Source organism: Apteryx rowi, unplaced genomic scaffold, assembly GCF_003343035.1.
Source record: "Apteryx rowi isolate R43461 unplaced genomic scaffold, aptRow1 scaffold_106, whole genome shotgun sequence".
In the NCBI taxonomy this organism is placed as follows: domain Eukaryota; kingdom Metazoa; phylum Chordata; class Aves; order Apterygiformes; family Apterygidae; genus Apteryx; species Apteryx rowi.
The window spans coordinates 623,520-645,568 of record NW_020447264.1 but is presented as its reverse complement, the minus strand read 5'-3'; the positions used below and the strand labels follow the sequence as shown (position 1 = coordinate 645,568).

At 45.4% G+C, this 22,049-nt stretch overlaps 2 protein-coding genes across 2 annotated transcripts; both read right to left on the bottom strand.

The window, feature by feature from the left end:
• Positions 1–3,722: 3,722 nt before the first annotated feature.
• Positions 3,723–10,451, bottom strand: LOC112967855 (lymphocyte antigen 6E-like). The gene is made up of 4 exons (XM_026069456.1): positions 10,364–10,451; positions 6,276–6,395; positions 5,242–5,502; positions 3,723–3,736 (listed from the first exon to the last, which is right to left on the bottom strand). The coding sequence occupies exons 1-4, from the start codon at positions 10,413–10,415 to the stop codon at positions 3,723–3,725; spliced, it is 447 nt and encodes a 148-aa protein (XP_025925241.1). The 5' UTR covers positions 10,416–10,451.
• Positions 10,452–14,292: 3,841 nt separating this feature from the next.
• LOC112967931 (lymphocyte antigen 6E-like) lies at positions 14,293–19,084 on the bottom strand. The gene is made up of 3 exons (XM_026069654.1): positions 19,033–19,084; positions 15,068–15,187; positions 14,293–14,501 (listed from the first exon to the last, which is right to left on the bottom strand). The coding sequence occupies exons 1-3, from the start codon at positions 19,082–19,084 to the stop codon at positions 14,293–14,295; spliced, it is 381 nt and encodes a 126-aa protein (XP_025925439.1).
• Positions 19,085–22,049: the final 2,965 nt, after the last annotated feature.

Below are 22,049 nucleotides of genomic sequence, written 5' to 3'. Positions count from 1 at the left end.
TTTCACTTTTCCATTACCCATACATAATCTCTGTTCTCCCTTCTCTCTTGGTCGTACTTTTCAAATACCTTTCAAGTACAAAACACATTTTATTTAATGACGTTTTGCTCCTATTTCAGGGAACCATTAGAAGGTCTGCTTTTCTCCAGGCCTAGCAKCATCTGGAAATCAGACCTCCATTTAAGATATCACAAGTTGGCATCCTGGAATTACTAGTCTACTTTGAAAATGCCATCTCTCAAAACGTATCTCTTTCAATCTCTCCTCTTAAATCGGTCCCTTTCCTCTCTTCCTCCATGTTGCTCTCCTCTGAATCCCTTAAAACCTGAGAGCATGACTCTGGTTATGATGTTCTGGAAAACAGACCTTAATAGGAGATGCATCTTGTAAGAGTTCGAGCTGCCATCTCAGAATGACAGTTCCTCCAAGCTGAGGTTAGTCCTGGACATCAGGTAGCAGAACACGCAAAAGAGGAAGTTGCCAAAAAACCCCTTTGSTGGCAACTAGGGAATAACATAACAGGTGGTTCCCTGGTAGCAGCCACCGGTAACTTGTTTGTTTGTTCTTTGCAACACAAGGGGTTGTTTTCTTTCTGTCTGTGTGTAATATTAATCCTCTCAACACTGGATGATTTCATTATCCATGTGAGTTGCTGGTATTTTTTARGTCCTCCTAAAACTTTTCCTGGAATGGTATCATTCAGTGGTGAATTCCACAGTTATGCAAGCCCGATATGAAAAAGGACATCCTCGCTCCTATGTCTGGAGATGTGTGAGGTCAGCAGGGGACATAGCAATGATCAGAYCGACCCTTCTGTTTTGCAGAGGCCATTGGGTGTACAACCCAAGTGGGTTACAAACASGTTGCCTTTCATAATTAGTGGGTGTCTCCTCCTGCTGGTGTTTTGCAATTAGAGTTAAAGGAAGCACCATTTTTTCCTTTTTTGTTCTATTAATTATCCCAATAACTTCTACTGTGTATATTCCTGTTCCTTTCCTCCACGAAGGAAACAGGCCTCAAATTGTTGCCATATCTCCCATCACATTTGATGACCTTTCCAGYACCCACTGTTTCTACATGGGCCTTGGTGCAATGGTGCATTGGCTCAGTCCTTTCATCAGGTCTCCAACTTGCAAGTCTGCTCTGAGAGAGTAGTGAGGCTGAAACATCCCCAGCACTGTCAACAAATGTATTACTGAGTGTAAGGAGAGAAATTCAGGTACGAAACCAGCTCCTCCATTTCAAACAGTTATTTGGAAGTTGTCCCCAGGACATTAAAGTCTTTGTTAGTACCTAGACGTAGCGTAATGCTGGAGCATGACCTCTTCCCAGCATCTAAAAAGAGCGCTAATTTTGCAGCACAGTGACTAGGTCACAGTGATTCCTTCTTTCTCAATAGGACAGATTACAAAACTCAAAACAGTCAGAAGCAACAATTAAGCAGMCAGAGTCAAAAGGGCGTTTCCTGCTGACAAGCATCCTGGCTRTGGTCTTGGAGGAGGGCCTGGAGCAACAGGCCAGGCAGAGACACCGGGTAGGAACTAAGATTGTAAAAAAAATACAGGGARCTGAGGCACCTCTGTAGAGTGATCCCATCAGTACCAATTTGGGAAAATGAAAATGTRCTAACAATTGGGGAAAACTAAAATAGACCTCAGAATGGAGCCATGAGTTGACTAAATGATGATAAAGCAGCATTTATTTCTGAAAAAAAGGTTGCTTTTGCCATTTTCCATGGCTTCCAGAAGCTTTTTGGACCCAGTCAAGACCTTGTTTTGATCTTACGCATCCATATTATCTTTTGTTGTCACTGATTCACTGGATGTTGTTCTGATCTCAGAAAGAAAGGGAAGAAATTTAAGACCAAACTATTCAAGGAGAGCAGAAGGTAGCATAGGTCCCTCTGTATCACTGGTGGAAAAGCCCTGAGTGAGGGAAAACAAGGGCCAAAGTTAAACCACTTCCTACAAGTACCTAATTGAGGCAGGGCAAAGTTTCCTTAGCTGATTCAGGTCCTGACACGGTGACTCAGAGCACTGAAGAGGCACCTGAGCCCTTATATAATCCATGCAGAGAGTGCCAACTGCCTCCCAGGAGTGATCTCACGTATCTGAATGAGACACCCACCTCCTTCCCACGACCCCTCCGTGGCATCCCAGATGTTTCTGCAGGGCAGTTTGCCACTCTCATGTGGTGAGTATGCAGCCACAGGAGCCCACAGATAAGAAACCCTGTGTGGAGGGATGTGGAATTAGGCACCTAATTCTGCCTCCATCTGCATGGGAGATGTCAGCTCAGGATGTCTCAGGAAGGCTGGCAGAGAGAGGTTTCTTACACAACAGCCCATTGCCGAGGGAGGGTTCTCTACAGCAAAAAGAGGCATGGTTTTAGGACCTCCCATGCCTCAGGGCAATTGCTGCTCCCAGCTCCTGATAAGGACCTTATTATGTAACTTGAGACATGGATCGGTCTTTGGCCCACATGCTTCAGTTGGGTTGCTGGGCAGAAGGGAATGCAAAACCTGTGGAGCCAGGGAGAAACCAGGCAAGAAGGAGGCAGGCTGGGGCCATGGATGGATCTGTTCCCGTAGGGACAGGACTCTTGGGTTCCCGGTGTTGTTCATAACTCCATGCAGCAGCTGTCAGCAGGTCATGAAACCCTGCAATGCAGAAGCAGGCTCTTCCATGTGCTTTGCCCTCTCTGCTCACATCTTTTTATACCTTCCTTCATGTTCCTGCTTCCCTCCCAATCCAAAATGGAGGCACCTGCCAAGTTCAGGTAGCTCTAAACAGGGCATGACTTCATTTTAAACCTGGATACCACGAGCAGGTCTATATTCACAGGCTCAACAGGGTAAGGCTTGTCCCTCAGCTGCTAGTACTGCCCTGGCTTGACCCTGGCCTGTGCCAACCAGCATTGTCTCTAACAGCTTCTAAGCCCATGGATAGCAAAGGCTGGAGACTATTTCAAATAGTTTGGTTGTTACCACCTTACAGTCTGGGTGTGGGGCAGACTTTAGCCATCCAAGGCCACGGAACAGTTCTTGGTTTGCTTTATTTCCTAGCAGAGATGTACCCTTTCATCCCAATCCTATCCCTATTAGGTACGGTGGTAGGTGGCCAGAGTGGAGCATTTGGCAGCCAGTTGTCACCCTATAGCCAACACCTCCTCTGTGGTCAGTGGAGGCAAAGAGATTGATCCCTCTGGGGCAGCTGGGCTGAGCTGCCCACTGCAGGTGCTTGTCTCTCCCCCTTGACACCTGCAGCTAAAATGGGGTGAGATGAATCCAGTCCATCAGGTCTCTTAGCACTTAAAGGCCATGTGATTCCAGGGCATACAGTCTTCCCGGACGTGTAGGCACCTGTTTCCAAACAGGCTATGGTCTGGCCACAGCAATTTCTTCTTTCTCAGCAGATCCTTTTGCGAAACACAGCAAAGAAGGGCAGCAACATTCAGATGTGTGCACCACTCTGATACCTCTAAATCTGGCAGGAGGGGAAGTAAGGTGAAGGTGGTAGATTGGACAAAGAGGCTGGGAAGAAGACTGGAGCCAGCTCGGTGGGGGGATGACAGGGTAATAGAAACCGCAAAGGCAAATGAGAGTAGTGGCAAAAGACAGAGTATCTTCAGCCAGCCTTGGATTAGCAGGCRACTGTACTTGGTGAACACCTATGCAGTGAGAACCAGGAAGGGGAAGAAGTAAGAAAGAAAATAGAGAGCAACTAGCTCTGGAAAACTAGCAAGAAAATAGAGAGAAGGAGGGTGGAGACAAAGCCCAGACTGCAACTGGATGAAGAAGCCAGCAAGGAAGGCCGGGACTGGGAAAACAGCCAGGGAGTGCATAGCTGGGGGTTGGAGGTAGAGGGGAGGAAGGCTGGATGAGAAGGGATGGGAGCAAGTTAGGATAAACTGGAGCCGTGAGACCAGATTTCCCTTGCAAACCTGTTACAGGGATCCAGAGATTTCTGAGTGTCACCGTGGCCCTGCCCTTGGTAAATGCCCAGCAGAGCGAGCAATCTGTGTAGCTGCTCTCCCTGCGCATTTAGTCTACAGAGGGAAAACCAGCTAGGCGAGCTGCACCCAACTAATTGTCCCAGGAGATATTTTCTGGGGTAATTGCACAAGGAGAACTTCCCTAGCTCAGGAGAAAGCATTTCAGCCTTGTGTGACTCACTTTGGAAGGATTTAAGGGGACAAATCTCTTGTTCCTGACTAAGGTTGTCCACAAGGAAAATCAGAGCAGGGGAATGAATTCCTGCAGTTATAACCCAGGTAGAAAACCTTGCTAGCAAACATAAAGATTTGTTTTCAAGATCATCGGGGGTAGAACTTAATTTTTTGCTACATGGAGCTGACATTTCCTGACTCCAGCATACACAGGGTAGAAAACGCCTATCTTTGCTGATGATTTTCCCTTTAAGCACCATGCAAGATACATGCAAGATACTTCCCTTTCAAAATAATCCTTAATGCTTATAAAGCAACTTCTGCTGTAACATATTAAATCACTTTAAAGAAAACTTAATGCTGAAGATCCCTTCATGGTGGGTCCCATCTTGTCCCCTCTGCCTGCTGGAGAGCTCAACAGCTATTTCCTTCCAAACAGCTGACCCAGAAGCAAAACTGAAAACAAGTTAAATAGAATACTGTTTACTCTGAAATGTAGTCACAAAATAACACTTCTGCCTATGCAGAAAAAAGAAAATCTGGGAAGAGGCTTCCTGAAGTGAATGCAAAATAATTTTGATATATTTCAGTATCATTTCAATGCAACTTGCAGACTAACGCCTCCATTCTTGTTGCTGCTACCATGGATGTTTCAAGCTGCTATGCCTGAAGTGCCATACCACACGCTCACACAGTAGACTAAAATAACACTTTATTGTGCCCAGCTTCTGTTTAACAGCTACAATATCAAAGGCTTCCTCAGAGCGAAATGATCCAGGGCAAAAAATAGTATAAAGGTAAAAACGACATAGAAGAAAGATAGGGCCAAAATGAAGGGGAATAAATGCATAGAGTTATATAGGCCAATAGTAAAAGGAGAGATGGTCCCTGTACAGTGCCCGTACGCAAGGACAGGGCTCCACATCATGACTTTCTCTTCCCACCACCACTTTGAGGTAGGGCCATGCTCTTGTGCACGCTCATCAGAGCATGGTAAGAGCAAAAATATTTGCTGATGGGGTGTGAAGTGCCAGTTAGGAGAAACGGGGTGGCATTCCAGAGAAACCTCTGTACAGGAGAGATAATGATTCCTTGCAATGCAAGGCCAAGCAGCAGCTTCTCCCCCCCCCAGCCCCAGCCGGAGGACACAGACAAGACTGGCCAAGGCGCCCGCAGCTATCATAGTGTAGCTGGTTTTCACACTGCTGGCCCCACTGATATTGCACAGGGAAGTCTCGCAGCAGCTGGTAGCGACGCCCGCTACACCAATATTCAGATTTATTGATGGACAAACTGCAGAACATTTCTTGGTAATACGCTGACTATGGTTATTACCTGAGTGGGGGAGAGAGAGAACAGAGAGAAATTCATCATTTTGTCTTACATATTTTTTACAAACAACAGTGATTGATAGACTGGCTGAGCAATACCCCAGTGGGGAATATGTTCTTCTGTATTTAATGACTGTTGGTTTTCCCTTGGACTTTGGCACATTCCACCTTTATCTGTGTATGTGTGACCTATGGATAGCCTTGCATGTCCATCTAGCCCAGAAGACTTCCTAACAGCACTAGCCTCCCTCTAGCACCTCATGCATGATAACTAGAAATAGACCCCAAATTCAAAGCTTTGAGCAGCCGACGAGACCATCTCCAGACCTCAGGAGTCTTCTGCTGTTTTCAGGGCTAGCTAAGTGCAACCTGGGGTAGGAATTTGGAGAACCAAAGCATTTGCACAGTGCAAGGTTGCAAGACTTCATTGCTACCATGCCTTGGGGTTGCTCCCACCATGATACCTGGTCCCCTCAAATGCCATCACTTCATGAATGTACATGTGAACTTGGAGATGAGACAAGGGGTTTGTGCAGAGAAATCCTTTCTCTTTCAGTGGCTCACACTCCTAAGTGCAACGTTGCTTCCAGTTCGATCCAGTGTTGTTACGAAGTATTGTGACAGAGAGGGGTTACATCAAGTTCCCACCTGCTGCAATATTTGCTTTCTGTGCACTGCRATCCTTATTAATTCTTCCTCCTGGTGGGAGGGCTTTCTGCGTTCAGCATAACCAGAAACTTTCTTCTCATCAGAGCCTTAGAAAAGCTTCACACTTACCAAGCCCAGTGGAAGAATAAGTTGTGAGACAGTACTTCTCATAATCAGCACACGTGGTTGTACTGAGACACTGAAAGTTGGAAGTTGCATCTTTGCATGTGAAACATGTCAGGGAGAAAGCTGCAAAAGAACCACACGACACCCATCAGTCAGCTCTAGAAATGCTGCTAGAAACACAAAACTGGCAATGCTGGTCCAGACTGAAGACCTGTCCAGCCCAGTGACACAAATAGGCACCCAAAGAAGTATAAGACAGGGCAGGAGTGTATGAAATTCAGCCCCAAGAACTTTCCTGGACCCAAATTACTTTAAGCTCAGATTCCTGACCTGATGTGGTTTGCCTATTTGGTAACTGCAAGGAATCTTTCTTCTGAATACTTACCGAGTCTCCCTTGAGTCCATTTAAAGTTCTGTCATCCCCAATGTGCTTTTGGAAGGAGTTCCCCCAGTCTACTACCACTTGCAGCATGAAGCTCCTTGGTTTCTTTCCAACCTGGCTCCTTCTAGTCTCGCTTGCTGGCCACTAGTTCTTGTATTGAAAGAGACCAGCTTGTTCCTATCCACATTCTATCAATCACATCCTCTTCAAGTCATTTCTTTTCCAAACTGAAGACCCCTGGTCTGCACATCTTTTCTTAGAGCACACAGATCAACAATGAATTATTTTAAAAAAATTTTTGAATATAAAGAGGAAGAGAAAGACCTGAGAGTAACTAYTTTGGCTGTACTGGACGTGATTTTTGTTGCTGAATGCCCCTACATGTAGCTCAAGTGAGGGACAAGTGATGTAGCTCTGCATCTCTGTGTTGCCAGGGAAGACTGGATGCTTATGTTTGGCTGTTTCATTTTCAGAGCTCTCATGCTGGGAGACAGTCCTGAATCTGTAGAGGGCAGGATTCTGCAAACCAGCCCCTCAGCTGCAACATGCTATTTTTTATGGCTATCCAAGGGAGAAGACTGTCTAACACTTCAAAATGCATACATCTGTAACACCATGCATCTGCAAAGCACTGGGCTTGTATGGATGAATGAAAACAGCCTGCACTCAAGTGAGCTAAAGCAGTCATTCATAGCAAAGAGATCCTTAGGGAGTTTTTTGGGGTTTTTTTTGTTTTGTTTTTTTTTTTGCATGATAAGGGGAGTTTCCTACTCATCTGTTTGTCTGAGCAAACACTCCTGCAGTAATGTCACCCACTGGAGATTAGACACATTCTTCTCATTTCCGAGCTCTCCTTATCTGTGGCCAGTTAATACCTGTCTTATTCCTGTACCAGCACTGTTCTCTAGCTTCTTCTCCCTTGCGCTTCTCCTTTACCCAAGATTCTTTGCCCTCATTGGTGTCTTTATCAGGAATGTCCCTACCTCCTTTCACCTCTTGTTTGACATTATACAAGCCCATCTAGCCCAAACAGGCTCTCCACTTCTGAGCATCCTACCAGTCCAGACATGACCCAAGTGACCAGTGTGTACTGTATTCAGAGAAAGCCACAATTTCTTTTAGGATAATATTCATCCTTTTATGTCTCTGTGGAAACTGCCTCCTGTCCCCACAACAGATGGACAGTCCATCCATCCTTTCCATGGCCACGCAGCACTGACCTTCACTTTCCTCTTGTGGTCTCTTGTCCTCACAGATCCTACTCTCCCTCTATTATCTCCTGCCGAAGAGTGACTAGCAGAGGTCACAGGCCAGGTGACTGGGCTGACAGTGACTCAGATACTATCTATCTCCTTCTTTTCCCATTTTCAACACCCTTAATATGCCAACAGCCTTTGAACTGGCACCCAGCTGTCTCTGACTTGGTGATATGAGTGTTGCGACTTGCTTCCTGCCTTGGTCATGGTCATTTCCAGACCCTCTTGGCTGTTCTGCCTGGCTCCTCTGTTCAGTATTATCCCGACACTGCAGGCAACATATGTTTTCAGTCTGGGACCCTCCTTAGGCTCTTCTCCCTCTTTAGACCATCCTCACACAAAGTGGCRTGACCTCATTCTCTACTCTTGTGCAAACCCCACAGAGCAACATCTCTGCTCCACCCTGCTAGAAATAACCCTCTTGTCCCAGAGTAACCCTTACACTGGAGCACAATCCCCAGACAGGTTTTTCCAGATGTGTAACTCATTTTATTCCTTAAGTTAAATTAATGCAACTTCTTTAATAAAGCCCATTCTTGGGAAGACTTCCTGAATCTATGTGGAAAGAGTGGAACTTGTTGGATGCCCTAGTCCTGTTTCATCCCAACCTCCCAAGACTTTTTATTTAGGAGTTCGGTTGCGCTGGGACCCTCCTGGTCAGGGGAGCGGGCAGACGCCTGCAGGGATGATTTTGTCAATCTCCTTTTGTGCTCAGGAGGCTTCTCTTTCTCTCACCATTGGCTATAGAGGACTTCGGAGGCATGTGGGCTCCTAACCTAGTAGCTCAGTTAAGAGCTTGGAGTTGAGCAGGACAATTTTGATCCTCATGACTGTCAAATACGTAAGGTAAGTTTCAGTGTGAAAATGGGGGGAAATAGTTTTCTCTCTCCTGCTAAGTGCAAGAATTGCTCATGCTGTTGAAAATGTTTTCTGATTTTGTTGTTGCTATTGAGGCATTTATTGCAATGAGGGTTGAGTGGTGAAGGGTTACAGTACTTCTTTCATAGTGTGCCCTACTCAAGATGCAAAACCTGGGGTTAAACCAGGCTGTCTCTGAAGGTCTCCTGTCTGCGTCCAGGAAGACCTCTACTGTGTTTGGAAAGGAGACCCACAAGGAGCATTTTCATGTAATTTCAGCCACTCAGATAAATGACTTAAGTGTGTAAAGCATTAGCAAGTGCAAGTACTGGTAGATGCAGATTAAAATCAGACAGGTTCAGGATTAATTGGAACAGCCACCAGCCTTCTGGCTAGACTGCACAGCAAAGTGGTGCTATGTATGTGTTAATTTTCACTGACTCTTTTAGTAAGTTTGCTGTCTCATTACGTGATTTTTTTTTAAATGTGATTACAGTTGATAAGCTGCTGGAAAGGATCCTTTTATTGCCCTCCACTTTTTCACCCCCATTAAGCACAATGATTTAGCACATGCTGAGTTCAAAGTCTGTGAAATCGCATTGGCTTCAATAAGAACATTCACAACCCCAAATTAAGTATGAGCCTAAGTGCTCTGCCAGACCAGGACCAGGACAGCCGGTAGTTTGCAGGTAAAACCCTACAATGGAACTAAGAAAAGTTCAGTTTGCAATAAGTTAAAAGCCCCAAAGCAGAGGGAATGAGATGTTCCCATGGAATAGTGAGAGGGGTATTCAGGGCTGTGCTCGCCCTTCTTTGCCTGACCCGCCCTGTTCAAACAGGGCATCTTCCTTAGGCGCAGGCAGTGGTCCTTGGCAGACCCCAACACGGCAGGGTTCACAGTGCTGGTTCCCAGCACATCTTTCCCAAAAGACACAGCCAATTGCCAAAATGAGAATGGGACTCTTTGCATCTTCACCTCAGGCCAGGGATCAAAATCAACATAGTTGCACCTCAAAGCAACGAACTGCAAGAAAGAAGTGAGAGCCAGAATAGCTTCTCCTGGCGGGCATGACCATCTTTACCAATGTACTTAATTAGGGCTCGTAAATGCAACCAGTAACAAAACAAGGGAAAGAAAAAAATCAGTTAAAATAATTGCCTGTAGCTGTATGTCAAATTTACAGCCATACTGCAGATATTTCCCCTTCCCTATCCATCTCAGGATAACCCTTAACTAACTTCACTTCCAACGAAGCTGCACCAGGTCTCGGGGCTCTCAGCTCCCAACACTGAGCCACAACAGGGGCTGCGATGAGACTGAAAGAGTCAGGTGAGGTGGGTCTCTCATCTCCCACCTCAGCTCCTCAGCACCCTTGCAACTCCCCCTGATGCAGATAAGTCCCCCTCCTTGAAGAGACATTTGATAAAAGAAAAGGGCCAGCTATTTCTTACCCAGATGACTGGAATATTCACCAGCGCCTAATGACCCTCAGCATTGCCGTTCCCGCTGCAAAGCTCCCTCGTCACCCTGCAATAGCGAAAACCTGCCCTGACTCTAGGGTCGTGCTAGTGCAAAGGGATCCTTGGAGACTCACCACGCTCCGTGCACAGGGTTATGACCAGCACGGCAAGAAGAAAAGCCTTCATCCTTTATAGGTCTTTGCAGCCTCCAGTCAAGCAGGACTCACCCAGGGCAGTTTTTATACCTCTGCAGTGTTTGCTTTGATGACACGATAATAACTATAGTGTTGCTGTGTCAGATGGTGGGTGATTAAGACTGGCGTGTCACTAGCCTGTATGTGGAAGCATGCCTTGTTGTAAATCTGAACGGGCGTGCATTTTTCCAAGTTCCTTTTTTGATGTTTCACAACGCGACTTCTTCATATGGTGCATGTATTCAACAGTTTCTAATTCTGGATAAGTGGAAGAAGAGCAAGACACGAAAACAAAACACTGCGTCTAACGTGAGAAGAGAAAGGCTTTCCTTTCCAGACTAGCTTGGGTCTCAGAGCAGGCTGCATCTTGAGAATCCCGTCCTTGCGCACTGTTTTAATGCATATGGAAATTGCTTGAATTTAAAATTGAAATTGTGATTGAAACTTATTCCAAAATGTCTCCCAGGATTGTGAATGCAACTAGATCAGAAGAGCAATCTCTTCTTCCACTGCATTTCATTGGGGACCAGATATAATTTTCTGTGGGCCTTTTTGAAACGGCAGTTCAAAATCCTAAATGATTCTCTTCAAAAACTGGATATTTTATATGCAGGAAAATGTTATCTTATTGGAAAATAAATTCCACTGGGCAATGAAAATGACCACTTAAATTAAAAAAGAAAAAGAAAACCCATCCCAAGCACATTGAACAAACTATGATTTTTTTTTTCCACAAATTACAAAACTGGAAGATCTTTAAAAAAGTAAATTGCAGGGAGGAAAAAAAAAAAGCAGTTAAAGCATGGAGAATGAGGGAGTGCCCAACCAAGGCTATCAACTTATTAGTTCTTCAGAAAAAAAAAAAAAAAAGGACACATATATATATATAGCCAGCCAAAATTATGTGAAATATCAGATAGGAGTAGTCAGCTGGGTTTCCTTATGGTGCTCTTTCTTCCTCCTTTTTATTGTGTTTCTTCCTATCTCCCTGTATAAAATCAGAATCATTCACATCTTTTAATCGTTCTTGCTTGTTCCTCCCACCGTTGTCTTTCTGCCATCTGATCATGGGGATGGAGGCGCAGTCCCAGAAATGATCCAACTGGATCTCTTTCACATGGCACTCCAAGCGTAGGAGCAAGCTGCGTGCCCCAGGTCTTTGCCAGCGACTCTGCCCCATRCTGCTCTCCATCTGGTTTATTCCTCCGTCTCAACATTTCTTAGATTCCCCTCTCCCATTAAATATTTGGGATTCCAGCTATTATCCACCTACAGTCATTATCTCCCTTAAAAGGCATGCCCAGTCCTTCGGGTGATGTAACTCTTTCCATCACCCTTAAATTGGACGTATAAATATTGTTAATATAGAGATCTGTGTGACTAAGGTACGGAAATCTCTGCTTTCTCAATAGGTAGAGCATGAAACTCAGATGGAGCGGAGGTGGCAATTAACCAAGGAAGCTCAAAGGAGGGGTAGTTTGGCCTTTATGTCTCTGTGAGATGCCAGGCAGGAGGAAGGCAGAACCTGGCACCCTCTGTGCCAACGAATGCAAACCTCTCTTCCTCGTGAAATATTTTATTTTCTCCAGCAGAGATTTCGTGGGTCCTTATTGATAAATCAACTTTTATTGCTGACTATTCGAGGTAATAGCAGAAAAGGGGGCTCCAGTCACAAGGCAGCGCCGTTCCGCAGCCCGTACATTGCTCTGCAGAGGCAGCCCACATTCAGATTTATTTCAGCCAACAGCATCCATTATCAGGTATAGAAATAGCAGCTCAGCCAGGCACTTTATTTTTTTCTTTTCTTCCTTGCAGCCTCATCCAAGTGAAAACTAAAATATCTCTTGTCTCCTGCAAGCTGCTGACATTTTGAGATTGCAGCCCTGTATTTCTTAAAAGAGTTATTGAAGGTTTTCAGACAATCAGGATTTTCTATTAGATTGTCCTGCACAGTCCCAACTGCTCCCATAAGCCCCTCTGATGTTAATGTGATCTTTGCTTCTCATCCATACCAGGTGAGATAAATTGAAAAGAATGCAGAAAGGACACAGATGATTAGGAGACTAGAGGGACCAAGGCAAAGGAAAAGATAATATCACAGTTTACAAGTACTGGGCAGTTATGAACTTCAAGGAGAAGATTAAGGAAGGAGGAACAAGGGATTTAACTGGGGGAAGGGGGTGGAAAGACCTATTTCCCTTGATGCAATTGCTGAGCGGAGAAGGACGGAGAGTATTTTGCTCTTGTTTTACTAAACCTGATTGAAAATGCCACGTTGAAAGGGTGAAMAATTTCTTTATTTTCATGAAAACATGTATTTTTCATGAAATAAAAGCTGAAATTTAAAATTAAATGTGCTGCTTAATTCAAGTATTGTTTTTACCAAGAACAGATTTACCAGCTGGCCAAAAACTTAGAGAATCATTTCAGAAATGACTGTGAGCAATATGTAGGAAAAGTGATGGGAAAACTGGTTACCAAGAAGTGCAAAAAGCCAAGTTTCTTTTGGACCCCTCAAAACAGAAATGGCATCAACCCTCACATTCTTCAGCCRGCTCATCTTGTGTTTTCAATAAATGCCAGCTTATCTTCCTTGCCCGGGAATTAGGTCTTTACAGGTTGTTTAAACACAATCCCATCTTCACAGCCTTCAGCCAGAGCTGTGGTTTACCCTCAGTTGCACAGAAATGCACAAATTTTGCAGCCTGTCTTAAGCACTGGCGGAGCAGGACTTCTTGTAAACCTAGCTGGACTGCAAACACGTGGATTTCTCCCCAATGCAAGTTCTGCACAAGCCCTCCCAGAGCACTTGAACACCACTTAGCTAGGAATTACTCATCCCTTCACCTCCAAGAGTGCATGCCCTTTCCCCAGCATTGTCAAATAACCCATAAGCTGCTCCAGGAGTGGCTCTCCACCCTGCCTCCCCCTTCCCACACCAGGAAATGCAAGAGTGACTGAGGAAGGTCAAGGAGCAGAGACCTCCCCACCGGACCAGAGATGCCCACCTCTTCTTCGAGGCACTTTCTGCCCATTTTCCCCCTCCTGCAGGGAAATTGTGAGCAGTCTCRCAGACGGCCTCTCCCCGAGCAGGCAAGGAGGTCCCCTCTCTGCAAGAAGAGCTCCAGCAGTGCCGTTTTGGCATCCTGGGAAGGACTGTTGCCTATTTTAAAAGGTGGAATGACCCAACCAGCAGAGCTCACATGAGGACTTTGCAGCACAGCCAGGATTGCAACCAGCACCTGCAAAAAACCCCGCTCCCATGTGTTAGTAGTTACAAAACAACTTTCTCTGCTGCTGCAAGTACCAACTTGTGCTGGGAACAGCACAAATGTCTTGACCTTTCCAGACTGACACCTTCATTCATTAGCTCTGAGTGATCAGGCTTAATATCTGGCTTTAGAAAGTATCTGTCTTGAGCTGCTGGATGCAAGTGAGTCAATGGAGAAATGCAGCTAGGGGAAGACTCTGAGATGCTATTAAAAAGAGAAATTTAATTGTGAAGTAGAGACTCAAACTGCAGCCCTTTCTGGCAGGGCTGTTTCCCAGGGTAAGCTTAGTGTGGATATAACAAACACATAGTAGAATAACATAAATCTTTATTTTRTCTTACTATTGTTGCACACATGCTATCAAAAGATCTTTCCCGGGGAAAAATTAATACAAAACAACAAATGGTGTAGCGGAAGAAAAATAGAAGCCACACTGCTATGCCTTTCTGTGGATGGGATCTGAAGCAATGTCTTGGAAAAAACAGGGTAGCATTAACCCCAGTGGAAACATTTGACACAGAAGATGTTGGTTTCTCAATTGGGGAAGACCACTTAGGTTCTCAGGATATCAAGTCCTCTCCCCCCACCCTGGCCTCATCACAATCCTGCCCTGATGACACAGATAAAACTGGCCACAATTCCCAGGACCATCACGGCGTAGCTGATTTTCACACTGTTGGCTCCACTGAAATTGCACAGGGAAGTACCGCAACATTTGGTGGAGATGGCCGCCACACCAAAGTTCAGATTTGTCTCAGGACACTCTGCAGAACATTTCTTGGTGATGCGATATCCCATGTCCTTGCCTGCATGGAGAACAGACAAGAAAGGAGAGCCGTTATTTAAGATTCCCCCGCAAGTCATGACCAGAGGGCAATGGGAGTACATATATCATACTACACTTAATTTGCAATGCAGCATTAACAGGGATCAGCAGATCTGATGAGTTCTGGGTGAATGTCCACACAACATGGATCAAAYGTGTGACACCAGAAAGTCCTAGCTGAAGAAATTGCCAGTAACCCGCACTATGCCTCAAGTAGGACAGCAAGATTTCACTGTTGATGCATCTTTGGTTTCTAGAATCACATTCCYATGGCCTTGAAGACCCGTTCTTTCCTGTGTCACAGATTGTGAGCCCTGGGACCAAGCAGCAGGATCTGCTCATGGAAGTCCTGCGACAAGGTGGTGAGAAACATATCCCACACGGCAGACCACAGGGCACCGCTGAGGGATAAGCACACTCCATGTGTTGTGATCCTGAACCCTGAGTGATCATTAATCCTTTCCAAAGAGCCCAATTAGTACCCCTAAAAAAGCTATTGTYCCTCAAAGTCCTTAGGAAAAAAAAAGCCGTGATATTGCTACTCACCAAGTCCAGCAGAGCTGTATGTTGTCGTACAGAATTTCTCATGATCTTCACACTTGTATGTTTTAAGACAGTTCCAGTTGGAGTGTTCATTTTCACATGTATAGCAAAAAAGTGAGGAAGCTGGAAAGAAAGCACATGACCCATGTTAGTCATTTCCAGTAATGCCCTCCTGGGAAGAAAGTGTCAAAAGCCRTGTCCCTTTTTGGATAATACAAGGTGAAAAATATTTTGAGAACAATTTTTCATAAAAACTGAAATAAAAGGCTGGTTTTTGATTAATGAAGTTGAGAAAGCAAACAAACAGAACAAAACAGATTTTTTTTTTTCTCTACTTGAGATTTTGGATGATTAAATACCAAAACACATTTTTCAGCCTGAGCAGCACTCTCGGGTGACCTTTCTTTTAGACCGAGCACCATCTCTATCTGAGCCACACTGGCCCAGCTGATAGTCATCCTGCAAAAGCAGAGCTTGCTACCTGCACAACCAGTATTGTTTTGATGAGGAGAGGATAAACTCTTCTCATGTGAGAGCTTAGTTCTCAGTATTTTCATGTCAGAGTGGATCTGCAAAGGACTGTACAGACATGAATTAATTAAATCCTGTGACACCCTAGTGAGCTAAATTACTGAGCATAGAGACACATTAAAGGGAGTTCCTTGGGAAAGGTTGCTCTGGACAATAGGATTATTCCTCCCAGTGCCTGGAAAAATATGTCTTCAGTCATCTGATTAGCAGGGCTAAGCCAGGGCTATGCCAAAGCCAGAAGGAGGTAGGATATGTATTTATGGACAAAAACGAAATTGTAAATTGAGTCAAACTTCCAGGCTGGACGGCTCTTGGCCAAGCTAGAAACAGACAGAACATTGTCTCCTTTCCCTGGAGGTGGATTCACACTCCATGGAATCCGTTTCCCTCATGTTCAGAGTCCCATGAAATGTTCCTCATTTTTTTAGCGGAGCTAACAGAGGCAACCGAACAGCTTTGGAGCAGCCTGCTCTACTGCCAGCACTGATGGAAAGCTCCTGGTCAAAGGTGACCAAATTGGAACCTGGGCAAGGTCCTCAGTTCGACCGAAATTTCCCTGGTTCGATTCCTCCTGGCTTTCTTAACCCRGGAAGATTTTCATTTCTGTATAGAACAGTCCATTTCATTTGAATTCGAACCTGTTTTAACAAACCGCCCTTTGGCCAAAATAGGAACCTCCTCCCAGGGATTCTCCAAAGCCCAGTTGCTCAATTGATTCAAATTCATGCCTGAAGTTGAACCTGCCCACAACACTTGGTTGGACAATTCCAGAAGCAGTTTTAAAATAAAATTAAAAGTCATCTTAAGCCCTAACTACCCCAAGGGATACCCAGGTAGGAGAAWAGGCGGCCCCTCTCCTCTGTAGGGAGCTCAGGTGCCCGGGGTATGGATCTGGAGTCTGCTCTGGGTCCCGGCACCTTGCCGTACGAGTGATTGTCTTGCTCTGGAGCCTGCTCATATGCATATTTTCTCGTGCCAGGTGTTACAAGTGTGGGTGTTCTCCATAAGAGCAGATAAAAAAAAAATCACTCTTGATGCTTCCTGTTTTTAACTTCGCTTTAATTGACTGTTAGCACTTGCTGCTCCTCCACCAATTGGATGAGTTAAACCTTTCACCTCTCTCTCTGGAGGTCTCCGAGCTGTGGGCAGCTGCCCTTCAGCAGACCATGCCAGAGCAATCCCAGATACACCACCCAGCAATGTCTTACTGCATGCTACAGTCCCTGTAGCCCTCCCTGACCTGTTTCTATGCCAAATCTGTCATAAATTGTTCAAAGCACTTCCTGCTACAGGTGAAGTTGAAACCCCARCCTGTGTGCAAAAGCAACTGAAATGCACTTAAGTGTTCTCTGCCACTGAGTGATGCAAGGAAAATCCTTCCCAATCAGGAAACAATAACAGCTTAAACCATCATAGCTGTTACGAAGTCCTTGCCTGCATCTAACCCCCACCCTACATTAGTTCTAGTTTTGCAATTGCAGCCAGAAATAGCCCTACTGGTACAAACAGGCTTGCAACACTCTTTAGGATTGCAAACATGCATGCAGAGTCATTGATGGGATCCTAGGCTGGATAGATCCTTAGCCTGGTCCAGTAAAGCCATGCCTAGTTTACAGGCTTCAGGAATTAAAGCTAGATATGCTCAGTGCCATACAGAGCCCCCTTGGGGAGCTCTCCCCTTGGAAAACTCTGCTCTGGTTCTGCTTTGCTAGACTTTGTGGAAAATMTTCTATAGTATTGAGGTTTTCATTTGGGTTTTTGGTTGAATTTGAACAAGTGTTTTTGTTTTTGTTTTTATTTTCTAATTTCTGGGTAGAGACTCACTCTTCAGATGTGCTGGATTGTGCTGGTGTGCTCAGTCCCTTTCAGTCCTTTGCAAAACCCCCAAAATTTTTGGAAGTTTTATTATTATCATTATTTACAAGAAAAATGCTCTAAGCACTGCATGCCCTTGAGCAGAGGTTCCAGGACTGCAGAAGGAATAAAAGATCCCTTTGAGAAATATCTAAATGGGTTCCCCAACACCAGCCATGTCCTTTAAGGCTCCTCTCCCTCCCATCTCCTTTCCTCTCTCCCTGCCCTACTCTGTGACGCCTCTCACGGCTGGCTGGAGAACAGGGGCTTTATTCATCAATCAGAAGATACCACTGTGACCAACCGGTCACTTCCAGCACAACACAGCACATGGTAGTGACTGTCTGACCCACTCTTTCAAAAGCCCCTCGGTTCTGATTTCAGCATTACCAGTGATGGAGACTTGCTGCAATCATTAGCTAGCTGGGCTTGTGACTAAAGCAAACTCCTCCAGCTCAGCTCAGGGTCTTCTTCTATGTCTCAGGGCTTTGGTGAGGAAGACACCCTTAGCAGGCTTCTGCTTCTCACCGGAATATTTCTAGGAAATTATCTAGTTGTATCTGCTCCTCCTTTTGGGAAAGACTGAGCAGGAGCAGTCTGCCCTGGTTAGGCATGCTTGCTTGCCCACCTCCGCAGGTCCTGGCTGACTGTTCTCCAGCACTTTCGATCCCATACACAGCTGGCTCCAAAACTGAGCAGTGCATGGTACTAGGGATCATGCCAGCACCAGACGCATAAATCATACAACATGTCTCTTAGTGCTCCCTGGTAAAACAGCTAGCAATATCTATGTCCTTCCTTGCTACAGCATTGCATTGCCTGCTTGATCTCCAGGCATCTTTCCATTAGTATTTTCCAGTGGTTTGTGTTGTTTGTTTCTGTATTAAAAATACTTTTTTGTCTTAGCATGACTGCTGGTCTCCCAGTGTTGGGATGCCATGCAAATTATTCTGTACTTTCTCCCAGTTTCCTCACAGAAGCTCTCAAGAGCGCATGGCCAAGCACAATGCATTGTAAGCTCCATTACAAACACACTCATTCCCAGACATTTAAACAAACTCTTCAGACCTATGAGCAAAGAGCTCTTAGTCTTTCAAATATCTGCCAGCAACTTAATTTCTTAATTGCAATGTCATTGTGGGATATGAAGTGAAACACTTAGAGAAGATGAGGTCTCCACATCAGTCCTGTTATTTTTACCAACAATAGCAGCAGTTTCATTCAGAAACAGAAGGAAAACCAAAGACAAAACTGTGAGCCCAAATTAATTGTTTGACTCTTAGCATCTTAGCACAACCACATGTGAGTGGTCGGAGCTTGGTACTCCAGAGTGCCAAAGAAAACAGAGGGGTGAGCTCATCTTCTCTGGGGTAGGAGCTCTTCGTTATACTCATCCAGAAGCTAAGACTCAACAATATTTAATATTGTTTGAAGTAAGTGATGCCAAAGGAAAATTGCATATCAGGGCTGCAGGAACTGCAGCAAAAGCTGTCAAATGTCCTTGTCCCTGTGTTCTCACTAACCTCTCTCCTGGTATTTTCATCCCCTTGGTCTAGGCTCCCCCAGCCTCCTTAGYTCCTTACCTTGCTCGGCACACAGGACCGCAGCCAGCAGCGCAATGAGAAAAGCCTTCATGGTTGTTGCACCCTCAGAGCCTGCACAGTGTGGGATGTTGCACCATGGATAGGTTTTATATTGGGACCACATTTGCTTTGATTTCCTTTGATTACAGCAATTTGAGGTTTGGGGAGTGACGGGATATAACATGGGATCAGTTGCTGGGTGTGTTTGTGCGTAGGAACTAACCTATTAAGGGGCTTCAGGTAGCAATTTTTTCTACCTCTCATTAAGAGACAATCTTTTTTTCCAAGACCTACTCCTGCTGGTCACATCTGCTTTGCTACTGTGGGGAACAATTTGTCTGACTCAGACATGGGAGTCCCTTCTTAATCCATAGGGCTGAACTGTGAAACTTGGAGCAAAGCAGAGGCAGGTGTGCCAAACTGGGGTGGTTCCAAGCTTGCAAGATAGTAGGAGTCACCAGGCATCTCCTGTCCTTTCTCTCTGCCATAACATAATAGCTTTATATCTGTAAAATTGGGAAGTGGGAGAGGAGAAAAAAGAGAAGATTTTCRCTGGATTGTCCAAAATCGTTCAGAATTTTCTCACTTGTACCAAGGAAAATGCTTTAAGCAGGAAAGCAGCTTGGACTGCTCCTGCAAAGAACACTATTTGTGCCTGGGGACTGTCACTCAGAGGCTCTCGTGGGCTAGACAGGGATGGGCTCCAATGCTTTTGTTTGCTTCTCTGTCATCCAGAAGCATCTGGAGTTTCCAAGCAACCATGTTTATTGCTACCTGTGGCCCAGCTCTAGACTGTCAGGTTTTTCCGGTCCCCGGTGACCCTTCCAGTCCTTCTGGGCTCCCTCCTTCTGCTCCCAGAACTACTTCATCACCTCTTGCCAAATCACCCAGGACACAGCAGAGGTAGAAAATGCATGAAAAAGGCTACAGGAGTTAAACGGGGAATGAACAAAAGTGAAAATGGCTAAGAACTGAAACAAGCCCTGGTCAAGAAAAGATCTAAGCAGACCAGGACTTTCAATTCTAGAGATAGAAATGACCACGGATAGCTCTAAGGCAAGGTTTATAAGGTCACAAACAGTGTAGAAGCAGAATAAAGAATATCCAATAGCTTTGTCTTTTCCCAGTATTGCTCCCCAAAGGGCCAGTTCATAGGCTCTTCCTTCAATCACCTGCCAGCAGGATCCTGGACCGATGTCCCTGAGCCCAACCCTGTGACTGGTCTGTTCCAGTTGTTCTTCCTCTGCCCAGTTCCTCCCTTTCTACAGCACTTTCAGTCCCCAATAACTTCTGTCTCTTTGTCCATGCCCAGGGCGGGGTGGAGGGGATGAGCATCCAGTGTTCGAAGTCTTCCTCTCTGCTCTTTAGATTTGTCCCGACCTTGAGCATGAATCTTTAATCACCTTCCCTATTACCAAGGATGTAGGAGACCCACCTGACAGCTAATGTAGCAGTTAGATTTAGGAAATAATCTGTGAAAAAGCCCTAGTCTCTGAACAAGGCATTGTATAAATACATGCATGAACGGTATCAGGATGGAAATATGATCTGCTAGAGCATGGGGGGAAAGAGTTGGTATAAGTAAGTCCACGTGTTTGTTTTACGTATAATGGCCCGCCTCCACTCAGTCATGTGAAGTGAAAGAGAGGGGTCAGGAAAACAAAACTTTCCCTTCCATAYGTACCGAGAATGCAGAAACGAAACTGAATTATTGCACTGGATTCAGCTCAACTTGGAGGCAACTCAGCAGAAAAATGCAGCTCCTCAGTAGGGAGAAAGGAACAATGCATGAACACAGCCCAGAACAAGAAAAGAGAAAAGGGYTGAAATTAAAACAAATAAATGAACAGTAAATAAATGACACTGTTAAAGCGAAGTGCTGCTGAATAGAAAATGTGCAAGTGAGAAATGGGCTGTAGGAAGTGGAAATGTGAGAAAGCATTTAAATAGATTAGAGAGAGGGAAGGTTAATAATAATAAACAAAATTAATATTTCACCCAGAACTGGAAAGGGAGAAGGAGGGAGCTGAGAAATAATGGGACAAAGCAAAGTAAATCAAAGCAAACAGACAAAGCTTGAGGTGGGGGGAAATACATAAAGACAGGCAAAAGGAGGGTAAAAAGTAAGATGGGATCGGAGGGAAGGACTGGTGCTTCACCACTTCTCCTATGGTGACGTTACTTATTGCTGTGCAAATTGCAGTATGTTGCTATGCGTGGACGCTGCTCAGGATTTAACCACAGCCCATCAAGGTTTGAGGAGCGTTTGCGGAATAGCAATTCAGCAAATCCCAGTTTAACCAGCCACTTCAGTCAGACTCCARAGTCTTCTGTGGGGCCCAAACAAGGAAGGCAGCTGGGACATCACCTGGCACTTACCCCGTACGCCCGCGAAGGAGAAGCTTGCAAAGGCTTTGGGACACAGGCCAGGGTCTGGCCAGGTCCCAAAAAAATGCTATTCTTGTGCCCTGTTGGTATTGCAGTCACGCCCGGGGCCACTGCCAGAGCTCAAGGCTCCGACCAGGACCACGGTGGTGGGGCAGGGGGACGGGCATCTCTTGAAGCAATTTTTCAGGCAAGGGAAGAGGTCTGGAAGAAAAGCGAGGGTGAAGGCAACTGGCAGAGAGGCAGCAGGGAGAGCAGATGGTGTCAGCAGACTTTGGAGAACAGAACGCAGAGAAGGTGTTAGAACTCCTTTCTCAGGGACATCAAGAGAGAGAGGGGWTGGCAGAAGGGCTAATTTTGCTGCAGAAAGTGGGCCGGGTGGGTGTCAACCAGACCCTGTCGCAGAGAGTGTTAAATAGTTAACAGAGGCTTTAAGGAAGAAACTTTAACCCACTCTGAGCCTGGCAGCCGTCAGCGCGTGTTTGTGCCAGACCTTGGGAGCGCATTGTGCAAGGCCTGTCCCTTTTGTGTAATTGGAGCCAGACAAAGCGTGTTTTCAACCCGAGACCGAGCGGTTACATGAAACAAACTGCTGGGCCCAGAGACTTTTTAATATTAACCCCCCGACACCT

Bases quoted from the DNA above. Each gene is read 5' to 3' on its own strand.
- LOC112967855 (XM_026069456.1), bottom strand. From the start codon at position 10,415: ATGAAGGCTTTTCTTCTTGCCGTGCTGGTCATAACCCTGTGCACGGAG. The intron at 6,396-10,363 runs GTGAGTCTCCAA...GTTCTTTTGCAG, and splicing joins AACCCTGTGCACGGAGCGTG to CTTTCTCCCTGACATGTTTC. The intron at 5,503-6,275 runs GTAAGTGTGAAG...TCCCCCACTCAG, and splicing joins TTATTCTTCCACTGGGCTTG to GTAATAACCATAGTCAGCGT.
- LOC112967931 (XM_026069654.1), bottom strand. From the start codon at position 19,084: ATGAAGGCTTTTCTCATTGCGCTGCTGGCTGCGGTCCTGTGTGCCGAG. The intron at 14,502-15,067 runs GTGAGTAGCAAT...TTCTCCATGCAG, and splicing joins ATACAGCTCTGCTGGACTTG to GCAAGGACATGGGATATCGC.